The 24,546-nt window shown below is 34.1% G+C and overlaps 1 protein-coding gene across 1 annotated transcript; it reads left to right on the forward strand.

Moving 5' to 3' along the window:
• Nucleotides 1-666: 666 nt before the first annotated feature.
• CALB1 (calbindin 1) lies at nt 667-22,256 on the forward strand. Its single transcript, XM_059901648.1, has 11 exons — nt 667-939; nt 1,434-1,510; nt 5,381-5,455; nt 13,649-13,732; nt 13,846-13,902; nt 17,123-17,200; nt 19,688-19,743; nt 19,833-19,872; nt 20,002-20,055; nt 20,907-20,978; nt 21,326-22,256. The coding sequence occupies exons 1-11, from the start codon at nt 861-863 to the stop codon at nt 21,437-21,439; spliced, it is 786 nt and encodes a 261-aa protein (XP_059757631.1). The 5' UTR covers nt 667-860; the 3' UTR covers nt 21,440-22,256.
• Nucleotides 22,257-24,546: the final 2,290 nt, after the last annotated feature.

Here is a 24,546-nt window from a genome sequence, read left to right on the forward strand (position 1 = left end):
TTATGATTTTATAGTTTAATTCTGTCACTTTCCAATTACAATTCTACTTCAGGTTGAAAAAAAAAAAAAACCATAATCCTGCTTTCTCATGTTGGCAAGGCTTGTTTACATAAACCATCTTAAGAAACATTCATGTGATGGTCCTCACAAGCACAACATAGAGTAGTTATTGATATCAATATATTCTTTGCATACATTAATCAAATTAATCTAATATTTGCCAAACTTTCACCTGACTTTGTTCAAACAAATACTAAAACATCTTGGAGAAATCATGCACATACACACACAATATAAGTATCATTTATGTGGTTCTACCCATCATTAGCTTTCCTCTTCCATCTGAAATCAAAACCTCTTCATGTACGTTGTTTTACTATAATATTCAGGAGTAAGATACCTTTTGGACATAAGAATGTGAGGGAAATTAGTCTGTTTTCAGCATCCAGTCTCTGAGCTAAGGATTTCCCACCACCCGCTGCTTTCTACACTTCAAAACTACTGCTCCAACTAGCTTTCCTGGGAGGAGAGGAGAAAACTGGAAGGGAGGGGAAGAAGGTTGGTGCGAGCAAGGGGCGGGATTGAGGAATGGGAGGTAAGAGGAGGCGTGGCCCAGCTCGACTGTCAAGATAAATACTGAGAACTGGGTCCCGGCTGTGGAGAGAGAACGCCGGAGGAAAGCCAGAGCTGAGCAGCACCGAGGACAGCGCCTGGCAGCGCCTGCGCCCTGCTCTTCTTCCTCCAGCAGCCCAGGATTTCTTCTTTACACGCACACACACACACCCTGAGGTTCTCACCCCACTTTCGCCCTGACATACTCACACACACATATTGCAGGCAGACACACACTCCGCTATACAATGGCAGAATCCCACCTGCAATCATCCCTGATCACAGCCTCACAGTTTTTCGAGATCTGGCTTCATTTCGACGCTGACGGTGATTATCTTCTCTCTTTTGAAGAACTTTGTCCATGCCCTTTCCCTCCCTTTCCCCTTCCTTGAGGCTCCTGATCTGATTATCCCTCATTTCTTTTCTTTACTTCTTCCCCCACCTCCTTAATCTTATCTCTCCATTTGGCGGCCAACCATTAACTTTAAAGTTTATGTATTGTTTCTGTGTTATCCCAAAACCGTAAACTTTTATTCTCCAAGAATGGTACTCATAAAAAAGGGGGGGGATTGAGGGACCCTGCCCCCAAAGTTTCTACGGCTACACTCAGCATCCCAACCATCCTCCTTTGCCCTTAGTGGGTCTAAATGTTGACGCGCCGGGAGGGGAGCACTGCTGCGTCTGTATCCTTTGCGGGTTAATGAATATCGAGGCAAAAGAGAACCTCTCCGGTGGCCAGAAAGATAGCTGTTGTGGAAATTGAATGGGGAAGAAACTCAGAATGAGATGTCTGACACCTGGGTGCCTCTTTGTCTTTACAGGAAGTGGTTACCTGGAAGGAAAAGAGCTTCAGAACTTGATTCAGGAGCTCCAGCAGGCGCGGAAGAAGGCTGGATTGGTAGGTTGAAGTTTGCAAAGGAGTAAAAGGACCTTCGCCCTTAAATAAATAGATATTCTAGCATTCTCATAAAGAGCCAGCGAAATCAAACGGTTTCCAGGAATGCAAACATTTATTTACTGAGAAGCGGAGAAAGAGAGCCTTTCCAAATCGTGTAGGGAGAGGGAGAGACAGAGGGAGAGGGAGAGGGAGAGGGAGAGGGAGAAGGGGAGGGGGAAGGGGAGGGGGAAGGGGAAGGGGGAGAGGGGGAGAGAAAGGAGAGAGAGAGAGAAATTCCTTAAAGGGAAAAAACCTTGCAGTATGAAATCAGAGCTTTTAAAATATAGATTCTATACTTGTACTTTCTTTAATAGTGCTTAAAAGGAAAGTGTGGGTGAGATCTTTTAGCAGATCACCACCTCTTCGATTGAGTTCAGTTAGGTAATTTTTAACTTCTCTTTAACAGCCTGTATGGGGGTAGAAATACATTTCTGCCCCTTGGTGGTCAGGAAACAAATCTGCAGATTATGGATCTCTTATTCTATTGCCAATTATTATTCTTGTAATGTTGATGTGGTTGGAGTGATGAAAAAATGTCCTGTCTTGACCTTCCTCTCTGGGGGAAAGTTGTACAACTTTGCAACATAACAATGAGCAAGAAATTTAGCAAAAAGGGGATTCATTTCTGTTGAGAAGGAGAAAACCAAAAGTTAGAGAAGTAAAAAGTAATTTTAAGAACTTCACATATTTTAAACAAGCAAAGTGATACTCTAATGAGAAGCAATTAGTGGTGTTTTGAAAATAAGCTGTATTTGTAATTTAAGCCATTAGTTAATTAAACAAATGACAATTTTTACTAATTATGAATGACTTCCTTTAGGCATAAATTAACCTGTTAAGAAGAGATATTGTCAGCATAAAAATAAAATATGCCCAGCTTTAAAACATAGATGAGATGATTACATAGAGGGAAATAGGTTAAGAATCTTAGTAATCTATTGGGGTTTATGTAAGACTGCATTTCAGAAGGCAATGTTGGATTTGGGCTAGAGAGAAGTTACCAATCTTTGGTCTTTTTGACTATCGTTAGAGATTTTACATTATAGACTATACATATGTATATCTTTAGAGGAAAATATAGTTGTGTGCGAATCTTTTAGCAGATCACCACGTCTAGCATTGAGTTATATATATAATAGTATACATATATTATATATATATCTGTCCATACAATTTACTAATAGTTATCTTTTTGTTCTATCTAAATTGAAAATTGTGTGATACACATCTCTGTACAACATATTCAAAAGAATCCCAGAGAACACTAAAATGTATTATGATGCATTAAAAAACTATCAATTGCTAAAATCCAATGATTTAAATCAAATTGATTTAAAACCAGATAACACTCTGGGAATTGTTTTACCCAGATTTAATATTACATAAATTTGAAAGTATAATAGGATGAGATCAAATAAAATTGAAAATGTTTTATAAACTTTCTCCATTCCCTTCCCCCACCTTATACATTACCATGTAAATAAATTCATTCAATACTATCATTATAGCTCTATGTATCTTTGACTAATAAAACATTTTCTTCCACATTTAAAAATATAAATATTTAAAAATCTGGTTGGAAAATCTTACCTGCCATAAAATTTCTCATTAAAACCTTGAAAGATGCTTCCAGCAGCTAAATGATTATATTTTAATTGTTCTGGAGGTAATTTATTTTCATTTAGAAATTCAGATATTTAGAAACTCTATACTTGTTTTCAGATACTTCTTTTCCTCTTCCCATTTTAATATTTATACTTTTTGTAAACAGTGACTTCATGTTAGAGTTTTAAAGATTTTAGATCTTAATTATTTTTTTTCTACTGTCAATGTTCCAATTTTAGAATATTGGAAGCTGTAATTATTAGATTATTATCCAATAATACCAAATTTGAGCACAGGTACAGGACTATATCAAGTTGCTTAATACCTTGATTATTGAATACTTTGTGAATTATGTAATATAGGCTTTGAATAGTTAAAATCTAAATCCAGATATGGATTGAGAGGTTCATGTAGTAGACAAATATTTCACTACTGACCCCATTGTACTAAATCTACTTTTATATTTTTTCTTCTCTTTTTTTAGAACTTAAAGGTTGACCTTATAAACCCAGCTTCTTTGCGTTTCTAGCAATAGGATAACAGATTTTGCTGTATTAATGGAAACATTGTTTGGCTTATCATATTAATAATGTGAAATTTCAAAAATTTCAATAATATTAACTATAAGTGAATATAACATTAATGAAATATAACAACACAGTCTACTTTCAGAGTTACCATTTTTCACTAAAAATAGTTTTTAAGTTTGCATTTCTTTTTTATAAAGCTTTAATTTGTTATTATTATCATTATCATTATGTTTTACACTGTTTAAAACAAATTTGGACTAGAGGTATACACCGTTTTAAGTTTACTTTATACTTTTTTGTTACTTTAAGGAATGTGTAAAGAACATAACAGCTGATAGTCACACTATTGCCACTTTTACTTTCTTACAATTGTTGCTGTAGTAAAATAAATAAACTTTAATAAATACAAGTTGAAATAATCCATATTGGAAGAGTTTTTTCAGTTTATATTAAATTGCTTAATTACTATTTGTTACCTCAGTTCTACTAAAGATATTTACTTTTAACCAAAGTAGGATTTTGTAACACTAGCAATAATAATAGTCAGCCTCAATATAGCCATCAAATTATATCCCTAGAGCAAATGTGTGTGATAGATAATATCACTATCTTGTTAGTTATGATAAAAACTGAGACCTTAATTTACTTTTCCAAGGACACAGAATAGGACACTCATAAAGGCTGACCTATTTTACATAGGCTTCAGTTAATGTAAGAGGGCTATTTTAAATGGGCTATGTTGAAGACCCAAGGGTATAAATCCAACTTCCTGAATACTAGTTCTATGTTCAGGTTACTAGTTTACAGTTCAGAGCTCTCTAATCTGGCAATATGTGAAGAGATTATGTAAGCAATAGAATACATTGAAAAATACAAGTCAAATGAGATGAAAGCATTCACTTTTTCACTCTTAAACATGTCTTATGTACATAACTAAATGGGAGAGAGAACATCGTCTTGGGAAAAAAAATGGAAACAAGGAAACACTGGAAAACTGCTCCCTAAATTACTCTTGGAGTCAAAAATCTTAAGCATATACAGTCAGTGACCAAAATAAGGTCATCAGTATTGTCTGTCTCTAATGAAAGTGCAAATTGGTCAAGTTATTTTTTTTTAATCTGACACATATTTTTCTGATTTTTAATTTGTAAGCAAAGAATGTTTCTGACTACTTCCACACTGGAAACATTCTTTGCTTACAAATGAGTTGCTCTTGAACATTCACATTATTTGCTTGTCTGAAAACACATATTTTTAACTTCCATGGATAAAACATGTTATAATAAGGAAAATATTATAGGGCAATTAGTGCAGCAATATAAAATAATCTTTCCTGAAGCAAGCAATGTTAAAGTACTTTCACAGTGATCATTATATTTAAATTCACTAAATGTTATGAACTGAATGATTCTGACTACATTCTCAAAGGATAACATATTCTGAAAACTAATAATAGAAGATAAATCATAGTGATTGATTCAGAAATAATAATAATAAGTCATTTGAAACCAGTAAAAACTGTGTATCACTTGTATCTTAATTTTCATGAAAATAGTTAATCAGTATGTATAATTCTGAATGGTTCTAATTCCAGTTTTTTTTTTTTGCAACAAGTTATTAACACTATCACAAGCATACTGTTTGTTTGGGTTTTTTTTAAAAAAAAAACTTCTTACCTGCTTTTTTATAATTTTAGGAGTTATCACCTGAGATGAAAACTTTTGTGGATCAGTATGGGCAAAAAGATGATGGAAAAATAGGAATTGTAGAGGTAAGGAACTTATGCATTGTTCTCATATAGTTTTAATAAATGAGTTTTTTGGAGTTTTATTCAACTCAAACATGATATGGCAAGACCTGTTCCAAGAGGTTTATTTTACTTAAGTAACATATTATCTTTTATTGAGAAATATAAAATCAAAAACTGCTCAGAAATGAAAGAAACCTAAGAATTTGCCTAATCCAAAGCTGAAATTTAATACATTAAGAAACTAAGACCTGGAGAAGTGAAATGATTTGCCTTTGACTATGTTATCTGTTTGCTGGCACTGGTGCAGTTAGAGGCTCAAGTCCCCAACTTCTGGATGAGTACTCATCCCATTACATTACCCAGATTCAGTTCAATAAAACACCAACCAAGTACATGGTTCGTTGGTATTTCTTATTGTTTAACAGTGTAGACCTTTCTGTTAGAATATAAAATAAAGTATTTGTAGTCCCTAAATGATATCATGGCAAAAAACTGCATGTTGGTTTCAGAAATTCCATTTTAGATTAGCAGTTGGCCTTATAAAAACATAAGAACTTAGCTAAAGTCAGTGAATATTATATGATGTGTTATAGGTACAGATTTCTTTTGAGTCTTTAAGAGTTAAAACTGTGGGTGTCAAATCTTATCTTTTGACAATGACTTTTCCTATTGAGGACAACTTTTTTTTTGTCTATGAATCAAGGAGGCAAAACTTTGACTATGCATTAATTCTTCAGCATTCTCAGATTTGTGAAACAGCTGTTGCTTCCCTTACTTCTACTTTTATAAAATCTAGTGTCTCAGCTACTTTCTTTATCTCTGCAACCCATTAGAGAAGTTGAGTGAACAACTTTGTCCAGAAAAATTAATAAGGTCATATTTTAAAATATACCAAATCACAGGCATAATTATGTTCTTTATATAATGTTCTTAATGTATTAGATTGTGAAGTATTTTGGCTGTCAACAACATTTAGTCATAATTTACCTTTGATTCAGAGAACTAACCTGGTTTTCAAATAATTGATCTTATAGGACACCTGTGATGTCAATGTGAAATACACTTATTTTTAAACAGCTACTTCAAATAGAGTTAAGGAAGAACATACTATTATTATCTTTGTAATTAAAATATTTCCCTGGAGTATACACTTTCCCCTTTGCCCATGTGTAACTCATTACTATATAAATAGATAAATTAATAGTAATGGGACTTATAGACTGACATAGAGGCCAACTAATCAAGATATGAATCATCAAGGATAAGAAAATAACTTTGAAATGAGCATAAATGAGATGACATAAATCTAATTATTCAAAACTAGTGGAAATTCTAAAATCAGTGAAATTATAGATGTGGCTATTTCAGAGTTTGGCATACTTTATAATTCTAGCAGAGGAAAGACTGTCATCTTGTATTTAAAGTATTTCACCTTTAAGAACTCCAGTGGGCTCAGCTATTTATTTTAATTTCTTCAGTGATACTGGGTTGTAACAGTAGCACAAAAAGCATGGATCTGATTCACATGGATTCTACATTTTTAAAAGGATAAGAGGGATGAATCTGTTTTGAATCTATATTTTACTGTGTATGATATGGTATAATCATTTATGAAGCATCATTTGAGGTCTAATTTGAATGGGAGGCTAGGAGTCATTAGCAGACGCATTTTTCTAGAGGTTTGATGCAAGAAATTTCCCCAGAAGTTTGAGAAAAGAAACTGTTATAGGAAAGAAAAGATTTCTGTATGAGGAAAGATAGAGAGAAATAGGTAACAGAAGTGGATGAAGAAGTTAATGAAGACTGAAATGAAGACTTGAGGAACTTTTTATAGCAATAAGAGTAAGAAAAAGAATTTTCATTTATTTGTATACATTACACAATTTATAGAGTGTTTTCAAATATGTGATCTCATTTGATCCTCATTATAACAAAATAAAATAAATACAAATATAAAATGAGCATCTAATTTATAGTTGAGGAAACCTGTGACTTCAATAGAATTTCAGCCATTTTCCTTTAAATTACTCAGCCTTTTTTTACAATTAATAATCCATACATTTTCTGCATTAAAAGAAAATATTTTCAAGCTTCAGTTCATTGATTACTTATGGCAAGGCTTAAATTTAGCCTGGTTGAACAGGGATGCAGAAAGTATAGAGAAGTTATTTGACCAAACCGCTTGAAACATAATTTGGGAAGAATTTTCAGATCAGTGGAAGCAGAAAGAGTTTAAAGGGAGAGAAATGAGACACATAAGAATTAATTAGAAAGTTTAAGTATTCCAGAACAGGGAACATTTTGTCATATGGGACCTGTGGGAAAAACTAGCCAAGATTTCTCATTTTAAAGATAAAGAAACTGAAGCCCAGAAAGGTTGAATGATGTGTCCAAGATCACACTGGCAGGGAGTGACAGAACATTTATAAAGGCCTATGTCTGACTCTGATTCCAGAATTCTTTTCATTAATCTGAGTTACCATCCAAGACACAGAAGGAAGTGGGGAGGGTGAGTACTTGGAGAAGTGAGAATGAGAGAATGGGAGAACAGGGAAGAGATTGCTGCTGTAGTTAATATGCATGTTGATTGTACTTAGCCTGGTTAAGCAGAAGGGACAAGAAAAAGGAGAGGTTCTGAAAAAAATCATTGTAAAAAAGGAATTGAAAGCTACAGATTACATGTACAAAATGGAGAAAGGGAGAGTGGGGAATGCCTGAATTTGTTATGTGCCCTCTAGTGTCACCAGAAAGTTGTATTAAATAAACTTCATCCTTTCTGTTTTCCAACGTATATATCACTTGCTAAGAAATACTATATATAACAAGGAATACAAATACACAAATCTCAGCCAGCTATGAAGGAATGGAAAAACCCAGGTTTTCCAAAATATATAATAGTCTACTTACTCCCATCAACTCACATCAAGTACACCATCACTTCGGTGTTCAAAGGAAAAAGGGGTTAGATTTGCTTGTTTTGCCCACTTAGCAGGTGTACACATGGGCTCATCAAAATCTAATCAAAGTAAACCAAATGGTATTTAAGTGGCAGTCTACTTTCCTGGTGGAAACAGGCCAAATTGACTTGGCTCTAATTGAAATGTGTCATTCAAAAGATCAGAAAATATAGTGGTTAATTTTCAAACTTCTGTTCTAATAAAGTTAACTGATACTTTCCAACAACATGCTTTTGCTACCTAGACATGTAAAAACATGTAAAAAGAAGGGTAATGTACAGATATGCTTTCTTGTGAACTTTTCAATTTTATGTCTCCAAAGAGATTTTAAAATTCACACAAATACAGTTCGGTAATAAAGAGATTGTTGATACAAACTCAAAACAGGAGCACTGAAATTCTGAGATAATTTAACAAATACCATGACAGTCAAAATGTTCTAAATTTATTCAGACTAATAGCTCTATTGCAGAGAACACTGATTAAAATAGTCAAAGAGAGAGACTGAATGATTTAACAGATAATAGAAATTTCTTCTCTGGTGCTCACATTAAGTATAGATATTTCCTTTAGCTGGATGTCAAATCTGCAAACTTTTCACCTGATCCCTTGGGAACTATGTGGGAAACTACTAACCTCTCCAGTCTATTGTGTCTATTTGTCTAGGTCAGGGCATCCACTGGAAAAATAGATCTATAAGCTATTTTAATCCTAAAACTATAATAACCTTCCCAGGGAAGCAGACACTTCTCTAGACTTTCCTTCTTTTCAGCCATAGTGGGATTTGAACATGTGAGTTTAACCATAGTAAATGTGATTTTTTTATAGCAGACTACTTTTCTACCTCAGAATTTGGGGAAATGACTGACAATAAAGTCTGATTTAAAACTTCATTCTGGATAGATTTTTAAAAACAGTTTATTAAGAAAACTTTTTGACTGAAGATTTTAATGGAGGGTGATGGTAAAAGGACAAGGTCTCAAAATCAAAAAAGTCAGACTGTCTGATTTCAAATGTGGCTCCAACTATAAGCTATGTGATAGCAGGCCATTTATCTTCTCTGAGTCTCTGTTTCCTTGGTTATGAACAGGGGTGACATATGAGTATCAACATCAAATGTGATAATACATGTCAAACAAATAGATAAACTCTGGCACACTGTAAAAACTCAATAAATGTATTTGCTATTATTATTGAAAATAAACGCATTTCATTGGAAAATCTACACTATTTTTCTGAATGTCAATCTTTTTCCCATTTTTATAACTTGTCAAATTCAAATTATTAAATTCCACTAGTCTTTAATTTATACAAAAAGATTATTTGCCTTTCAAATTTCCAGGTTTCCTGGACTCACTTCTCATTGGCTAGAAAAATATTTATTTGGTTCCCAAACCAAAAAAGTGAATGTTTTACTAATATGTGTTGAAGGAAGCTAACATGCACCAAGATTGTCTTCAAAAGTTATGCCTCATGTGTGCTTTAAAAGATATAGCTCAGTCACTTATATTTCTAGTAAAGTTACTTCATGTGTACTCTCCCAGCACCTAGCATGTTGCTTTGAAATTGTCTGAAAAAAACTTTTTTTGAAATTATCTGCCTCCCTGTAAAGTTCTTACTATCTGTGACTACGAATCCCCAGCATCCAGCACAGTGCCTAGTAGGTTCTGAATCATAGCCACATGAGTCATAGCAAGGGATTTCAACCTACTCCAAAACACAGGCAAGAGCTCCATTTTATGCCTAGGAATAGAAGAGAGATGGTAAAGATCCCTGTCATGGGACAGGTTGAGTTCCTTGGGGAGCATATCTGAGTTGAAGAAAAGCAATGAGGAAGTTTATTAGGAAGTGCTCTTGGGATCAATACCTGTGGAAGGTAAATGAAAAGAACAGGGCTGGGCAGAGGGAGACTTTGGGCTGTGATATAGTCTCAACTTCAGTTTACCCTACAGCAGAGATGTCCCAAGTTTTCAGTGAGAGGGCTAGGTTTTATATCCCCATATGCATCAGTCATAGAATTCAGCTTCCTTGGGGAACATAACTCTCTTCAGCCCAGGTAATCTCCCAAAGAGACCTGGCAGTTGAGACCATAGCAACACTCCTAGCACCTAAAGAGAGCTCTGGATGTCATATCACAGTGACCACCCCAACCCCTATCCACAACTCAATAATAAGTTATTTGAATTATCTCCAAAGGAACTTTATTTCCATTTATTGGACGCCTATGCTGACCCTAGATAGTCAATTGCCTTCATTCATTGGCTGAGTAAAATATTTACTGAAATTTTTGCAGGTGCCAGGCAAAGAAACAGTAATTAAGACACAGACCTTTTCCTCAACATGTATATAGACTGATAGGGAAGACAGGCAAGTAGAAATTTTTGCTTCCCCACTCTCAGTGACAAGCAACAAGTGACAAGCTTCATAAATGAAGCTTTGAGAGATTCTCCTGTGGCAGCTTATCTGCCTGCCACTTATTCCCTTGCTTTTCTCCACTCTCTTCTCCAACCCATAATCAAGTTTTGAGAGTTTATAAAAAAGCAGGCAGGCAGCCCAAGAACTAAGAAATCACCAATAATCTTGGAACAGGTAGTACTGGATACTACTATGCACAACAGTGACTTAGCAAAACAGAGACAAAAGCAGCCCTACTTAACAACTTCTATAAAAGACCTCAGGTACTTTGTAGATATGGTCTTAGAGTCAACAGCTGGAGAGTTACTGCACCAGCTCTGAAATTTGAATATTAATTCATAAGCATTGTGAAACACACCTTGAAAAAGATGATTTTGGGAATTCCCTGGCCATCCAGTGGTTAGGATTAGGCGCTTGCACTGACAAGGACCCGGATTCAATCCCTGGTCTGGGAACTAAGATCCCACAAACCACATGGTGTGGCCAAAAAAACCCCACCAAAAAGCAAAAACAAAACAAAAAACACAAAAAAGATGATTTCTTAATGTTCACTAATAGCCACATCCTATCCACACATATTCATTGCTTCTTTCTTAGTGGCTGGTTTGTCTTATTACAATGTTTTATGTGTTTAAGAATCATTTCTAATGTCTGTAAAATAGGACAGCACTGTATTCAGTTTAACATTAACAGTTCAATTAAATTAAAAGATTGACTATTTTGCATGTAGATATAATATGTATTTTCTTATAATTAAACCAACTAGGACCAAAATGGCATGGGCAAAGAGATATATATTCATACTACACATGAAAAGCAATTTTACCATCTCTATATTTGACATTCTAGAGACCTCTGTACTTTATGAAAGTTATATGAAGTTTAATTTTTGAAACAAAGATGGTTAAAATTTCCCTAATTTTACATGTGGTCGTTGCTTACTAGCTCATTCTTTTATTTTTTCTGTTTTTATATATTTGGTGGATTTTGATAAATAGAAGTTTTTAAGAAAAATTATTATTTTTGTTCAAAACAACACACAATAATTAGGAAAATCCAAGCAATATAGAAAATTGCAATCAAGATGGGAAAAAAATGCTCACTACAAATCATATTAAGTAGGTATTTTTAATGAAGTAAAATTATCAACAAATTCCAAACATTTATGTCAGGCACCTAACATTGAGCACCACACTAAGTATTCAGAGGATGCAGGCAAAGAATAGTCTTTGCCCTCCTGAAGTGGATGGTCTATGGGGAGGTCCACCAAAAACTTACAAAGTTACATTACCAATAAATAGAGAGTTGGCATTGGCTATTTCCTGTTTCCTAAATAAATGCTTGCATTAATGCACAACCAAACTAGTGACCTTTGTTTCAAAATAAATAAGAAAATGTCTTCTGAGTCATACTAAACATCCTAATAAGATGTCTGGCCCTGTCTCTTAGTTTCATCCCATTATTAGTGCCTGTAAACTGAATGATTCTAAATTGAGATATTATTTCAAAGATCTAAAAACAAGATAAGTTAAAGGACATATTTTACAGGCATAAAGAAGCTGAGATTACTTGCCTATAAGGTAGAATGATACATTTTATATTAAATTTTATATTTTTTAATGGACCTAAAAGGACAACATTTTTTTGAAGTGTGAGAGTCTTTCCTATAATTTGGTAGAACTTTCGGCCTTTATGCTGACCTTAAGGTTAATCTAGACTGCAGATTCTTGGTCTAAAATCCAGAGATGAGGGTTCATGCCCGTAGTTCAGGGGATTCATCAGCTTCTGGAAATTAGATGAAATATAGTGTTGTAGGTTCATTCTTTAATGCTGAAGATGTAGTGATTCTAACAGATTCTCAAAGTCATTTTGAACCCAATACATTTAAGAGACACTGGTTTCTATTTCAACTCCTTATTTTAGTGATGAGCATGCTAAGTTCCAGAAATGGCTGAGGGAGTTGCTGGGGACCACAGCTAATTAGCAGCTGAGCCAGGAATAGAACCCACACCTTCAGTGAGGCCATCAATCCAGCTCCCTCCCTCCCTGCACACAATAGATAGATTATATTCATCTTAAAATGGGATCTGGAGTCCTTCTTTCCTAAAAAAAGTGAACATTGAAGTTACGAAATGAGATCTAAGGAGAAATGTCATAGGGTCACTAAATGGAGATCATTGAATAGAATTCAAGTCCTGGACTCAAGCAGCAGATGTCCTTTTAGCAGAAACCAAAAATTTGAGAACTGATATTCCCTATTACTGGTCAGTTTCCACTGTTCATTGTGAATTGTCTTTTCCATCTCTCTTTCCACTGTCTTACAATTGTCTTGAGTTTCTCTTCCTTTGCATCTCTTAATAAGCTTTCTCCTCAGACTTGGGAATGCATTTTTTCCTTCTATCCTTTCCACTGCATTCATATTTCTCATAGTTTCTTTTATTCTACATGAAATGTATGGCCCCGTGTGTGCCATTCTGTGTGCCCTGAGAGGAACAAGACCAGATCTGTGGCACAGAAAAGATGAAGGGGTCAAGCCACCAAGATGAGTCTGCTTGTATGTCTAGCAGATGAGAATTGGTCAAATAATCCCTATCTGAGCTTCCTATGCATGCTTGCTGTGGTCATCTACCAGACCAGAGAACCAGTCACTCAAGGACACCCAAGCACTGGAAAACACAATGGCACTTTGTAGGGGCAAAGTATCAGAAAGGGAAAATCGATTATAATGTTTTTCCTTTCCTAGTTTTCTAGGTAATAAAACTATGTTAAGAAAAACTAAGAGCAGGAAATATGAGAGACTTGCTTTCAAGCTCCTTACAATAACTTTTTAAATCTTTTCTAGTTGGCTCATGTATTACCCACAGAAGAGAACTTCCTGCTGCTCTTCCGATGCCAGCAGCTGAAGTCCTGTGAGGAATTCATGAAGGTATAAGAAAGCTCTGTCACTGAGTGATGTTTTCAGAAAGCTACTTAAAATAGGAAAATGGTTGCCTTTTTTTTTTAATATATGTGGTTTTCCTTATCCAAAATAATTTACAGACATGGAGAAAATATGATACTGATCACAGTGGCTTCATAGAAACTGAGGAGCTTAAGGTAAGCAAGTAAAAACATGTAAGCTTTTTCCTGTCAAATATAATTATGAACTTTGTAGCTTTTTAAAAAACCTCCCACAAAAGAAACTAATGTTGAGCAATGGCACATTTTCACCCACTCTTCCAATTGTTAATAAAGAACCAGATCAAAAAAGAGACTTCAAGTACTTCTTGAAATTCTGTTCAGCAATGTAAAATTAGCATTTTCTGTGGTGTATACAAATTGTTATATGAGGTAGCTTATAGATAGATAGATAGATAGATAGATAGATAGATAGATAGATGATATACTAAGCCAAAGAAGTTGGTTATTTTCATTAAAATTTGGCATTTTATTTTATAAATGAAACAGCTATATAAAATAGATTTCTCTTTCAAGATAAATAATTATTGGACACCTACTGTATGCCAGGTGCTTTACACTCATTTAATCTTCACGTGAGTTCTTTGAGATTAGTATTACCCCAGTGAGGAAAAATTTAAAAAAAGTTAAGTGATGTACTGAAGGCTACACAGAAATAAGACATAGAACAGTGATCTTTAAACTCGTCTGTTTCCAAGACCCCTAGCTTACTGTCTTTCAGTAACAGCAATAAAAACAAAGTCCTAATATAATCAAACTTCTGAAAAACTGCAACTTTGAAAATGAATTTATCAATTCATATCTCACAGATGTATATAGGAGCTGGTGGGGGAGGAAGAAGATATGAAGGAAAAGGCAAAGAGGTCTGAAATCAAGTCCTACCTCTAGACAAATCTCTATATCATTCTGCCTGATTTTTTTCATCTTTTACGTGGGGGTAATAATATCTTCCTTTCAGATTTATTGTGAAGGTCAAGTAAGATGTTGCACGTGGAAGATTTTGTGAAATACAGGCACAGTATAAATTATATTATTCATGAACTCAATAATTTACTAGCCTTCAGAAATATAGAAACATCTTTCTCTCATTTCTTTAAATTGACCTCAATACTTCTCAGTCTGGAAGACTCTATTTTCTCTATCTTCATGGTATAGAGTGACTAAAAGGGAAGAAAATTAATAATTATTGAGCACCTACTATGTGGCAGGCATAGTACTAGATGCCTAAAATATATTTTAACATTTAATCCTCACAGAAAATTTACAAGGGAGGTATTATAATTCCCATTATACAAACAGAGAAACTGAAATTCAGAGAGATTAGATAATTTTTAAAGAGTACACAGCTGCCTGGGAAAAGAACCTGGTTTTGGACACAGAATATCTGATAATGATAATAATGTTTTTTTTCCCCACAAGGCCAAACATTTTCAAGCTTCAGTCATCAAGAGCTACCTCTTCTGCTATTATGTAGGGAAACATGAATATCAAACACAGTTTCCTGGTCATAGTTTAACATGGTTTGAGTTACATATATTTGTACCACTGCAAAATTGTTAAAACATATTTAACTAAAAACACTTAACAGGGACTTCCCTGGCCCTCCAGTGGTTAAGAGTCCACACTTCCACTGCAGGGGGCACGGGTTCAATCTCTGGTAGGAGAACTAAGATCCCACATGCCTCGTGGCACGGCCAAAAAAATAATTTTTTAAAATTTCTTAAAAAATTTTTAAGAAAGGAAAATAATAGTAATAACATCTTAAAAAATAAAAACACTTAGAAATGTAAAGATTTTTCATGTGCAATCACCAAAAACAATGTCTTTCACAAATTTGCAACTCAGCAACCCACAAGGTTACCCACAAGGTGACAGTTAAACTATTGTGTTTTTATTCTATTGGACCAAAAAAAAATTCTTTTAAAAATCATTTCAAGTTCATAATGAAACTTTAGCTTATTTCCAATACTGGCCTTCTTTATTCTAAATTTTATTCTCAGAAGAGATTCTAAATAGAAGTACTCCTCTCTGGGGAATTTTGAAGATAAGTTGGCATTCTTTTTTAATGGATCTTTCAAGAAAGCTAATTTTAAGATCCGTAATAGAGTAAAACATTGCTTGCTCTCAGACACGACTTTGAATCTTAGCATCCCGAGGTTTCTCCCAGGCTATTTTTGTGACCACCATTTTAGTCTCTGATGAGGATTTTTAACCCAATTAGTCTCTGACAAAAGCCTCATATGGTTCAAAAGTAAAATTCACCCCCCAACAGATAACTTTGAATTTTCCATGCTTCACTTTGAATTTGAAGTGGAATGTTTGAAGTGAAATTAAATTTATCAAACCAAGAAAAAGGTCTCCTTCCTTGAAAATAATGAAGTTAAATCAGCCCAGCAGAGCTAGAAAATCTGGGAGGGAGATAAACAACTGCAAAACTGAAGAAACCCAATCCTTCAATAATTTCTGAACTTAATACCTGCTCAGTTTTCCATAATTGCATTAATTCATTTTCTGAACAAATAAAGAAGTTGCAAATGAACAGCACTAGACAAAAGGAAAGACTTTTATATTAAGTACTTACACTGTCATTTATATGGCAAGTTTTTTTAAAGCTTTAATTTATTTCTCTGTTAAAAAAAATTAAATTCACTCCTAAACTTCAACTGTCAAATTAATAATCATCTTTTTTCATCCTTCCCACATTAATCTCTACTTTGATGTGATTCATATATCCTTCAAAGATTAGGTAACATCTGCAGCCAACTGTTTTAGTTTGAACAGTCAGCTGAAACATTCTAACCAAGGTGCTTTGTACCGCATCAAGCCTAAAAGCCCTCTGGTGAAATGTACTTCATATTGGCTATAAACTGATGTGGAAATACAGCTTGTGAGGGCAGAAAATGCACTTGAAATTAAGGGTAGGTCTCCACCTTCTTTATTGATAATTGTTCACATATCTTACAAAGGTTTAAGGGGGTCCCTTGTGTTTCTTGTTTCTTGGAGAAGAGTTACATGAGTATTTGTGAAGATACCATTAGGTAGAAATGCATCCATTGGGCTGGCTGGTTTTACAAGTTTTTACTCTGATTCCTACATGGTGCACAATCAAGATACTTCTTTAATTGAAATCATAAAAGCATAGCATAGCATAGCACAGACTGTGACAGATCAGTTTTCAGTCAAAGAGAACTGCTGGAACACCAAGAGTACCTCCCTTCTAAGCTCCTCCCATTACCCGGTTCTACCCTCAAAAAGAGACTTCCTTTGTATTCCTGGGGTGTTCCATTTCAAGGCAGGCTGAAATGAAAGCAGATTGTTTGTTATTGATGAAATTTATCTGACTTTTTTGTCTTAACAGAACTTTCTAAAGGACCTGCTGGAAAAAGCAAACAAGACTGTTGATGATACAAAACTAGCTGAGTATACAGACCTAATGGTAAGACTGATCTTGAAAAGACTACAGCCAAGAGCCTATGAAATATTACTGTGTTCTGGCTAATTCCCAAGTCTACACAGGATAAAATTAACAAGCCACGGTGTGGGTATCACATGCATATAGGTATCATTTCACTTGAAAAGTGAGATACCTAGGGATGCTTATACCTTGTAAGGCTGAATGCTACAATTGTATTGTAAGGCTGGCTTTAAGGCTCAGCATATGAGCATTTCCTTTCTTGTGGAGGTAGGTAATTTTCATCTATCAAAATATCACTTGTTTTTCTTACAAGCCAGTGTAATTGTATCACATATATATGTAAGTTACATTATAGATATATAAATTATATCACCAAAAACTCATTTATTATAGAGATTCTGAATCCATTTTTATCATGTCTTAGGAAATCATTGATTTTGTTACAGTTTAAAGAAAACTTCTGGCTACTTTATTCATTGAGTGACTAAAAATAGATATTTCCTCCTTCTTTCTTTTGATTCCTGTTATTTGGGAATATTGTCTTGGTGCTTTGGGTGAGGAAATCCACATATACCCTGAGCTTGATGCTATGGTAAATAGTATAACCAAGAACTATTTTAGAATATTGACAATAGAGTGAAGAAAATTGCTTCACACATAAGCACTTAATGTTTGAAGAATGAATGAACAAATAAATTTATAAAGTTCCAGATAAAATAATACAATGCCCATGAAGTTAATTAACTTCCAAGTGGGTAAAGTTTGTTCATTTTGATTCACAGCACTAGGACTATGAGGAAAAAGCCTTTGCCAAACTGAGTAAGCCATGGCCCAATATTTTGGCAACATTATTTTAATTGTTTAATTTTTGAAATTCAGAGTTTTAAATTATCCAGATCAGTACCTATATTTATACACACTTTAAGTACTATAAATGTACAGTGAATTCTTACCTCATTGATATAAATAAGTAACTTGTAAAACATAAGTCCCTATTATAACAATTATGTTATTTTAGACCAATAAAGGAGTTAGAATTTTCTCCTGAGAAATAATTTTATAAAGAGTTTGATCATATTTGGTGTAACTGAGGTTTACTTTCAGCCTGTCAGCCTACTTTTATGTGGGGAAAAAAAACCCACTAGAACTTTACTATTGCCTTATTCATTATACAGTGATATTTATTATAAAGTGGGACTAATCTTTAGTTTCAAAACAATCAAAAAAGTTTTCACTGTAAGGAAGTGTCCTCTTTAATTCCTCATTACATCGCCACTTACCACAGCACTAACACACACGTCTCACAATGGGCAGATCTACACTCTGAATAACTTTTGAGAAATGGAAAATAACTTACATTTATCAATTTTCTGTTTTGTGCCAGTATTAAAGGATGTCTACTTAAAGACTCCTTTCCAAGTAGAAATTTGAAGCAGCCTTTTTAAAACCACTCAGATGGGAGTTTTCCCCCTGTTGAATTGGCCTGGCCTATCTGGTTAAATGTCATAAACAAGCTCAAATCCAGGAAGCAGATTAATCAAGAACTAATTAAAATTTAAATATATTTGTAGGGAAATATTTCCCTGTGGACACTAAACTGTGTGATCTGGTGTCCAGTATCTTGGTAGACACTGTGACAATTTAGAACTTTTATAGATAATGGACTATAAAATGTTGCATCAGTATCAGATCCTGAAAAAATCTACTTCCTACAAAGGATTCTTAGAACATCTCAAACCACAGAATGCCCTTCTTTTTTTCCCTAAAGAGACCTCACCAAACCTATATCCTTTATGATCACATTCCTTTCTTTAAAAACAAAAACAGTACCACTTTTTCACATATTTTATATATTTTATTTTATATGTAGTCCTTCTATATAAAATATTAGAACAGTAGTTGCAACTTTCTAAAATGTGAATGCTTCCCAAATATGGGTAAGAATGTGTTTATACCTGGCTATGTCTTGGTGTATGATGTGTATGTAAGTGCAATGGGGAGGTAAGGAGCTTTATTAAGTATCTAGTACTCAAGGCAAAATAAAACAATTCAAACTTACTCAAAAAATTTATTCTCTGAGGATTTATTCATATTACCTGCTTATTCTGATTGTACTCTTTGATACTCTAAAAGAGAGAAACAAATTAAATATTAATTTTCATACTATTATTTGGAAAGTTTCAGGACGTGCTATGTAATGCCAAACACCATCTCTCCCACATCTTGATACATATAAACACATATTTGCAAGAAAAATAAATGATTATGTTCCAGAAGCCTAGCCTAAGATCACTATTACTCTGACTATTCTATATTCTGATAAATTTTGGCAATTGACACAGGTCATAGAATAGAAATTTTGCACTGAAAGTTTAATAGATGCTAGTTTCTAGAATTCTGCTGTCTATATAGGTAATTGATAACTCAAACTGCTTTATTTTGAATTTCCTTCTCCTTAATGCAATAAACAATTCTTCAACGGCTACAGTAATGCATTCTATCTTTCAGCTGAAATTGTTTGATTCAAATAATGATGGGAAGCTGGAATTAACTGAGATGGCCAGGTGAGTTTAGGAACTATGCAAATATTATTATAAAAAGCTGATCCTTGTCAAAAATCTAATGTATTAATATAATGTTTTTCTCTCAAAAGGTTACTGCCAGTGCAGGAGAATTTTCTTCTTAAATTTCAGGTATTTCTCTTTTTCTCTACCATAAATAATATTTTTCTCGAAAGGTTAGAATGTGGGATATTTGCCAAGGGAAACACGATGGAATATAATGGTTGCATTTTAATTTTTGCTCTCTTCTCTATCATTTAGGGAGTCAAAATGTGTGGGAAAGAGTTCAATAAAGCTTTTGAGTTATATGATCAGGTAAAAAAATTTTCTTATCTATAATTTGATTCTTTAGAAGAATTTGGAAAATGCTCAGGAAGGGTTAACCTCAAACTCAAGGTTATATTAAAAGAAACATGAGCTATTAAAATTACTCAGCCAATTTATTCTTGTCATAGGAAATGAGTTATGTTATATCCCAAATTAGACAAATTTGATTCAAATCCCATGCTACAATTTATCTCCTGTGAGGCTTTGAATAAGATACCAAACTCCTCTGATCTTCAGTTTCCTCATTTGTAACCAAGAGATAATAATGCTCACTTTGCAGGGTAGAATGAGGATTAAGCTAGATGAAAATATCCAGCAGAATCCTCCCATGTAGTATATGGTAAGATCATGTGTGTGAGGAAAGGTTGTGTATGATGTCACTAGTTAACATGCTTTGTTTCTTCTAATTTCTCTACTCCTGGACCAAATCAGTCCTCTGCGGGCTCTAGTGCAGCCTTTCCACTGCCTGATGTGACATCAAGCCAGTAATATAGCTTCCCCAAGCCTATGTCCTCACTCATATGAAAATATTTGTGATTAATTTCTTACTTCAACAGGAGGTGGTGATATTGTTAACATAAAGTGAAATATTAAATGTGAAATCACTTTGAAAATTTCAAAGCATTTTACAAATATAAGATGCTGAATGAGAGGGAATTCATATCTGTTTTGGAACTTTGGAGCAGTTAAAAATTTGAGGGTCTGACCTAAGAGGTTAGAATATCTGCCAAGTTTGCAGTAGGATGATTTTCTGAGGATTTCAATTATTTCCAATTTACTACATTCTCCATTATTATGGATGAGTTTGCTTATATACTGTTTTATTACTCCTCCCTTAGGATGGCAATGGATACATAGATGAAAATGAACTGGATGCTTTACTGAAGGATCTATGTGAGAAGAATAAACAGGTAATCTAGTTACCTTGCCACACTTACTTCTTAAGCAGACTTGATGGATCCATCTAGAAGCAACCTCACATCCATTTTGGAGAATCTACTTTAAAAATTTATAGAGGAGCAGAAGTCGATTTCAGTTCTTAACCTGATTTGGTACTGGCCTGAATCAGTGTTTAACTGTGATAAATAGATTTCAAAAACAACCTTGTGATTTATCCACATTTGTATAAGAATTTAATCTAGCTCTTTTCTTGATGGATTGATGTAACAAGCAGTTTCTTCTCACATTTTATCACTTGACGGTGGTTAATTCACTTCCATGTTTAACTGGATTATAATACATTCTATGTCCTATATAGGATCTGGATATTAATAATATTCCAACATACAAGAAAAGCATAATGGCTTTATCGGATGGAGGGAAGCTGTACCGAACGGATCTTGCTCTTATTCTCTCTGCTGGGGACAACTAGAGTTGATGCCCATGACCACTTACTAGCGGTACATTGTATCTAAAAAATAACTGTGCACTATAAGGGAGTAGGCTGTATTTTGTTTTGTATCTGTAAATTTAACTGCATATAGATAATTATCCAGGATGTGTGGCACACTCTTTTCAGTTTGTTTCTATACTCTTTGTAATGTACATTTTTTGTACATTTGAAAAGGAAAATGTCTATGCTTAGGCCAGTCAATACATCCAATTAAAAAAAATAATCTAACATATTCTTGCTTCCATAAATATAGTTGGACAAGATTTCCCTAAAAATCCCACCAGGACTAATCTCTAAAATCCTAGTCTCTGATATGTAAATGCATATTTGTCACTGAATAGAAGAACTATACATAACAAGCCAAGCATTCTTATTTCAGACAATTGTAAGTTTGCCCCACAAAGTAGTTCTAAGCTGTGTTTCCAATTAGAAGAAATGTGCTTTTGCATCTAAAATACCAAAATATCAATCAATAGTTAGTTAACTGTGGCTCTATGAGGTTAACAGTCTCACTAGGCAAGATTTAGTCAATTAATCAACAACACACCTATTGCTTGAATCCACACCAGTCTATTGGTTCAAGTTGATTTGATGATAAGGAAAGGCAGCACCAGACGATGCATAAATCTGTTTTATTGTACATTTGTATTTCCAACGAGTCTACTGTCAAAGAGTATGAACTTAACCCATTTTCTAAACTGTTTTCATGTGTTGCAGACTATAATTATTCTAGTAAACTGCTGTTTTTATGTCATAGTCTATGTACTATCTGATTAAATTATATATATATCAGGTATCCTGGTGTTTAGTTTGCATTCTTCCTGGATTTCTTTTTATGTAGAACTGTTCATTTCCACCAAGGGTAACTGCTGCCTCTGAAATTTTTTTTTTTCTAGCTACAACAACTCTATTTTTACTACATAATTGAATTTTAGTTTAAAATTCATAGCACCCGATTGTTGAATGTTATATCATCAATAATTTTGTGTATTCTGTGAATTCTATGTTTCATGTTGAGATCAGCATTCAAAATAGTTCTATTTCTATCTGCGAATAGTTTCAAATGAGTTAAAAAGAACATCTCAAGAGAAATGCTAATGCAATCATTTATCTTATGTAGCAAGGGTGACTCTAAAACATTCTTTTGACCCACATCCAAGTCACAGTTTCATATATTTGTAGCTAGAATATACTACACTGGTTATAGTTGACATGTTATGGTTGGTGATTTCTCATTTTTTGATGTGAAGCAGGGAACTATGAGAGATGTGTCTCTTTGAAATTTATAAAGTTACTGCCAAAGAGTTAATGGTTCTGGGTCACTTTGAATGTCCCCATTCTATAAATTCTGCACTGATTTTCTCAATTCATATAAATAACAAAAAAGTGAGGTATCTCTTTCCCCCAAGAATGAACAGAAAAGATTGCCAAAAAATAAAATTTCTCATATGATGGCAGTAGTAGACTGGCTTTGCTTCTAGTGTGTAAATGGAAGCACTGACCTTAGGCTGAATTTAACTACTAAGAATAAATAAAAAGGAAAATAACTCTAATAATATTGTATATTTGTTTTCTTCCTCAAAAAGTCAGTGAATACGTAGCCCATGATCAATTCAGGGGAAATGTAGGTTACTGAAATTATTACAGCCTAGGAAATCTAAATAAATGTAAACCTGCCTGACTCAGTGCATTATTGGATGCCTCATGGAATTAATATGTGTCTCTGACATTAAGATTTACAAAGAAATCTCAAAAAATCCAAATATTTGTAGCTCTTTGCCCAACAGACATAATCAAATATTTCTGTATGAAAGATATTCTCCAGAGGAATAGGAAGAATATATAGAATTTTCCTACATTTCATCTGTAGGAAAACAACTATCCATTACAAAGTATACACTATAACTAGACCAGGTTTGGTACTCTTACAATAATAGCATGGAAAAAGAAAGAAAAGCAACAAGAAAAAGTCTGATAGGAGTATATCTGAGGGAACGTCCTAGAGTGCTCATAGTAATAATGGCTACGAATCCAGCACCTGGCCTATCATGGTGGACTTTAACTCCCGAGCACTACCAGGAAAAGAAATTCTTATAACTCAGCTAAATCAGTCACAGTTACATATAAGTGACAGGCCAGTCCCCTGGAGCAGAGAACAGAATGAAGAATGGAAGATGAATCTGAAAGGGCAAATGTAAGATAGCTCATATAATGCCTACCTCATATCACAAAATTCATTCCAAGTATATTATTAAACATAAATGGGAAGTATATGCAGACAACAACAAGAGAATATCTCTAATATCTCATGCATGGAAAAATTCCTTAACTAATTATGAAAAAACAGATTGAAAAATTGGACTCTATTAAAATTAAGAACTCTGTTCCCAAAAATATACTATTAAGAGAGTAAATTTGTTTGTAGTTTGAAAAAACAAACATCAGAGTGTGAGAAGATATTTATGTTGGCTCACAACCTTGAGAGTTCCCCAGGTGAAATCTGAAACTGGCCCGGTACATGGAGGACAAGGAGAGACCTAAGAAAGAGTCAGACCACTCCAGATTGGTAGGTGGCAGGTTTAATAAGCAAGGAAACCTATGTACAAGGTTCGGCTTGGGTGTAAAATGAGTAGATCTCTACACCTGCCCACCAGAATCTTAAAGTTTCTAGAGCCTTTAAACTGGGTTCAGTCATGAGTTCAATCCAGATGGTCTCAACAGCACCTTACTCACTCAAGGCTGCTTCCTTGAAATAGCTCTGGCTGTGGGAACAGTGGCTCAAATCTACATTCCAGAACGAGGGAGTGAGGAGCCTGGATTCAGCTCTTGGGTCAACCTGTAGTCACGTCCTCTTGAGACCTCCTCCAACAATTTATAACACTGACAGAGGTACATATCCAAAATATATAAACATTATTCCTAAAAATAATGTTTATATATAACACAACAGAAAATATATAAGAAAGTTGAATGGGCATTTCACAAATAAAAGGATATCTAAATATCCAAAATAAAAACTAATCAACTTTATTAGTAATCAAGAGAAATACAAATTAAAATAAATGAAATACTACCATGCACTCATC

The sequence above is a fragment of the Balaenoptera ricei genome, chromosome 17, assembly GCF_028023285.1.
Source record: "Balaenoptera ricei isolate mBalRic1 chromosome 17, mBalRic1.hap2, whole genome shotgun sequence".
Classification (NCBI taxonomy): domain Eukaryota; kingdom Metazoa; phylum Chordata; class Mammalia; order Artiodactyla; family Balaenopteridae; genus Balaenoptera; species Balaenoptera ricei.

Excerpts from the sequence above, each read along its gene's own strand:
- CALB1 (XM_059901648.1), top strand. The coding sequence starts at position 861 with ATGGCAGAATCCCACCTGCAATCATCCCTGATCACAGCCTCACAGTTT. Across the intron at positions 1,511-5,380 it reads CGCGGAAGAAGGCTGGATTG|GAGTTATCACCTGAGATGAA; the intron begins GTAGGTTGAAGT and ends TTATAATTTTAG. Across the intron at positions 19,744-19,832 it reads GAATTAACTGAGATGGCCAG|GTTACTGCCAGTGCAGGAGA; the intron begins GTGAGTTTAGGA and ends TTCTCTCAAAAG.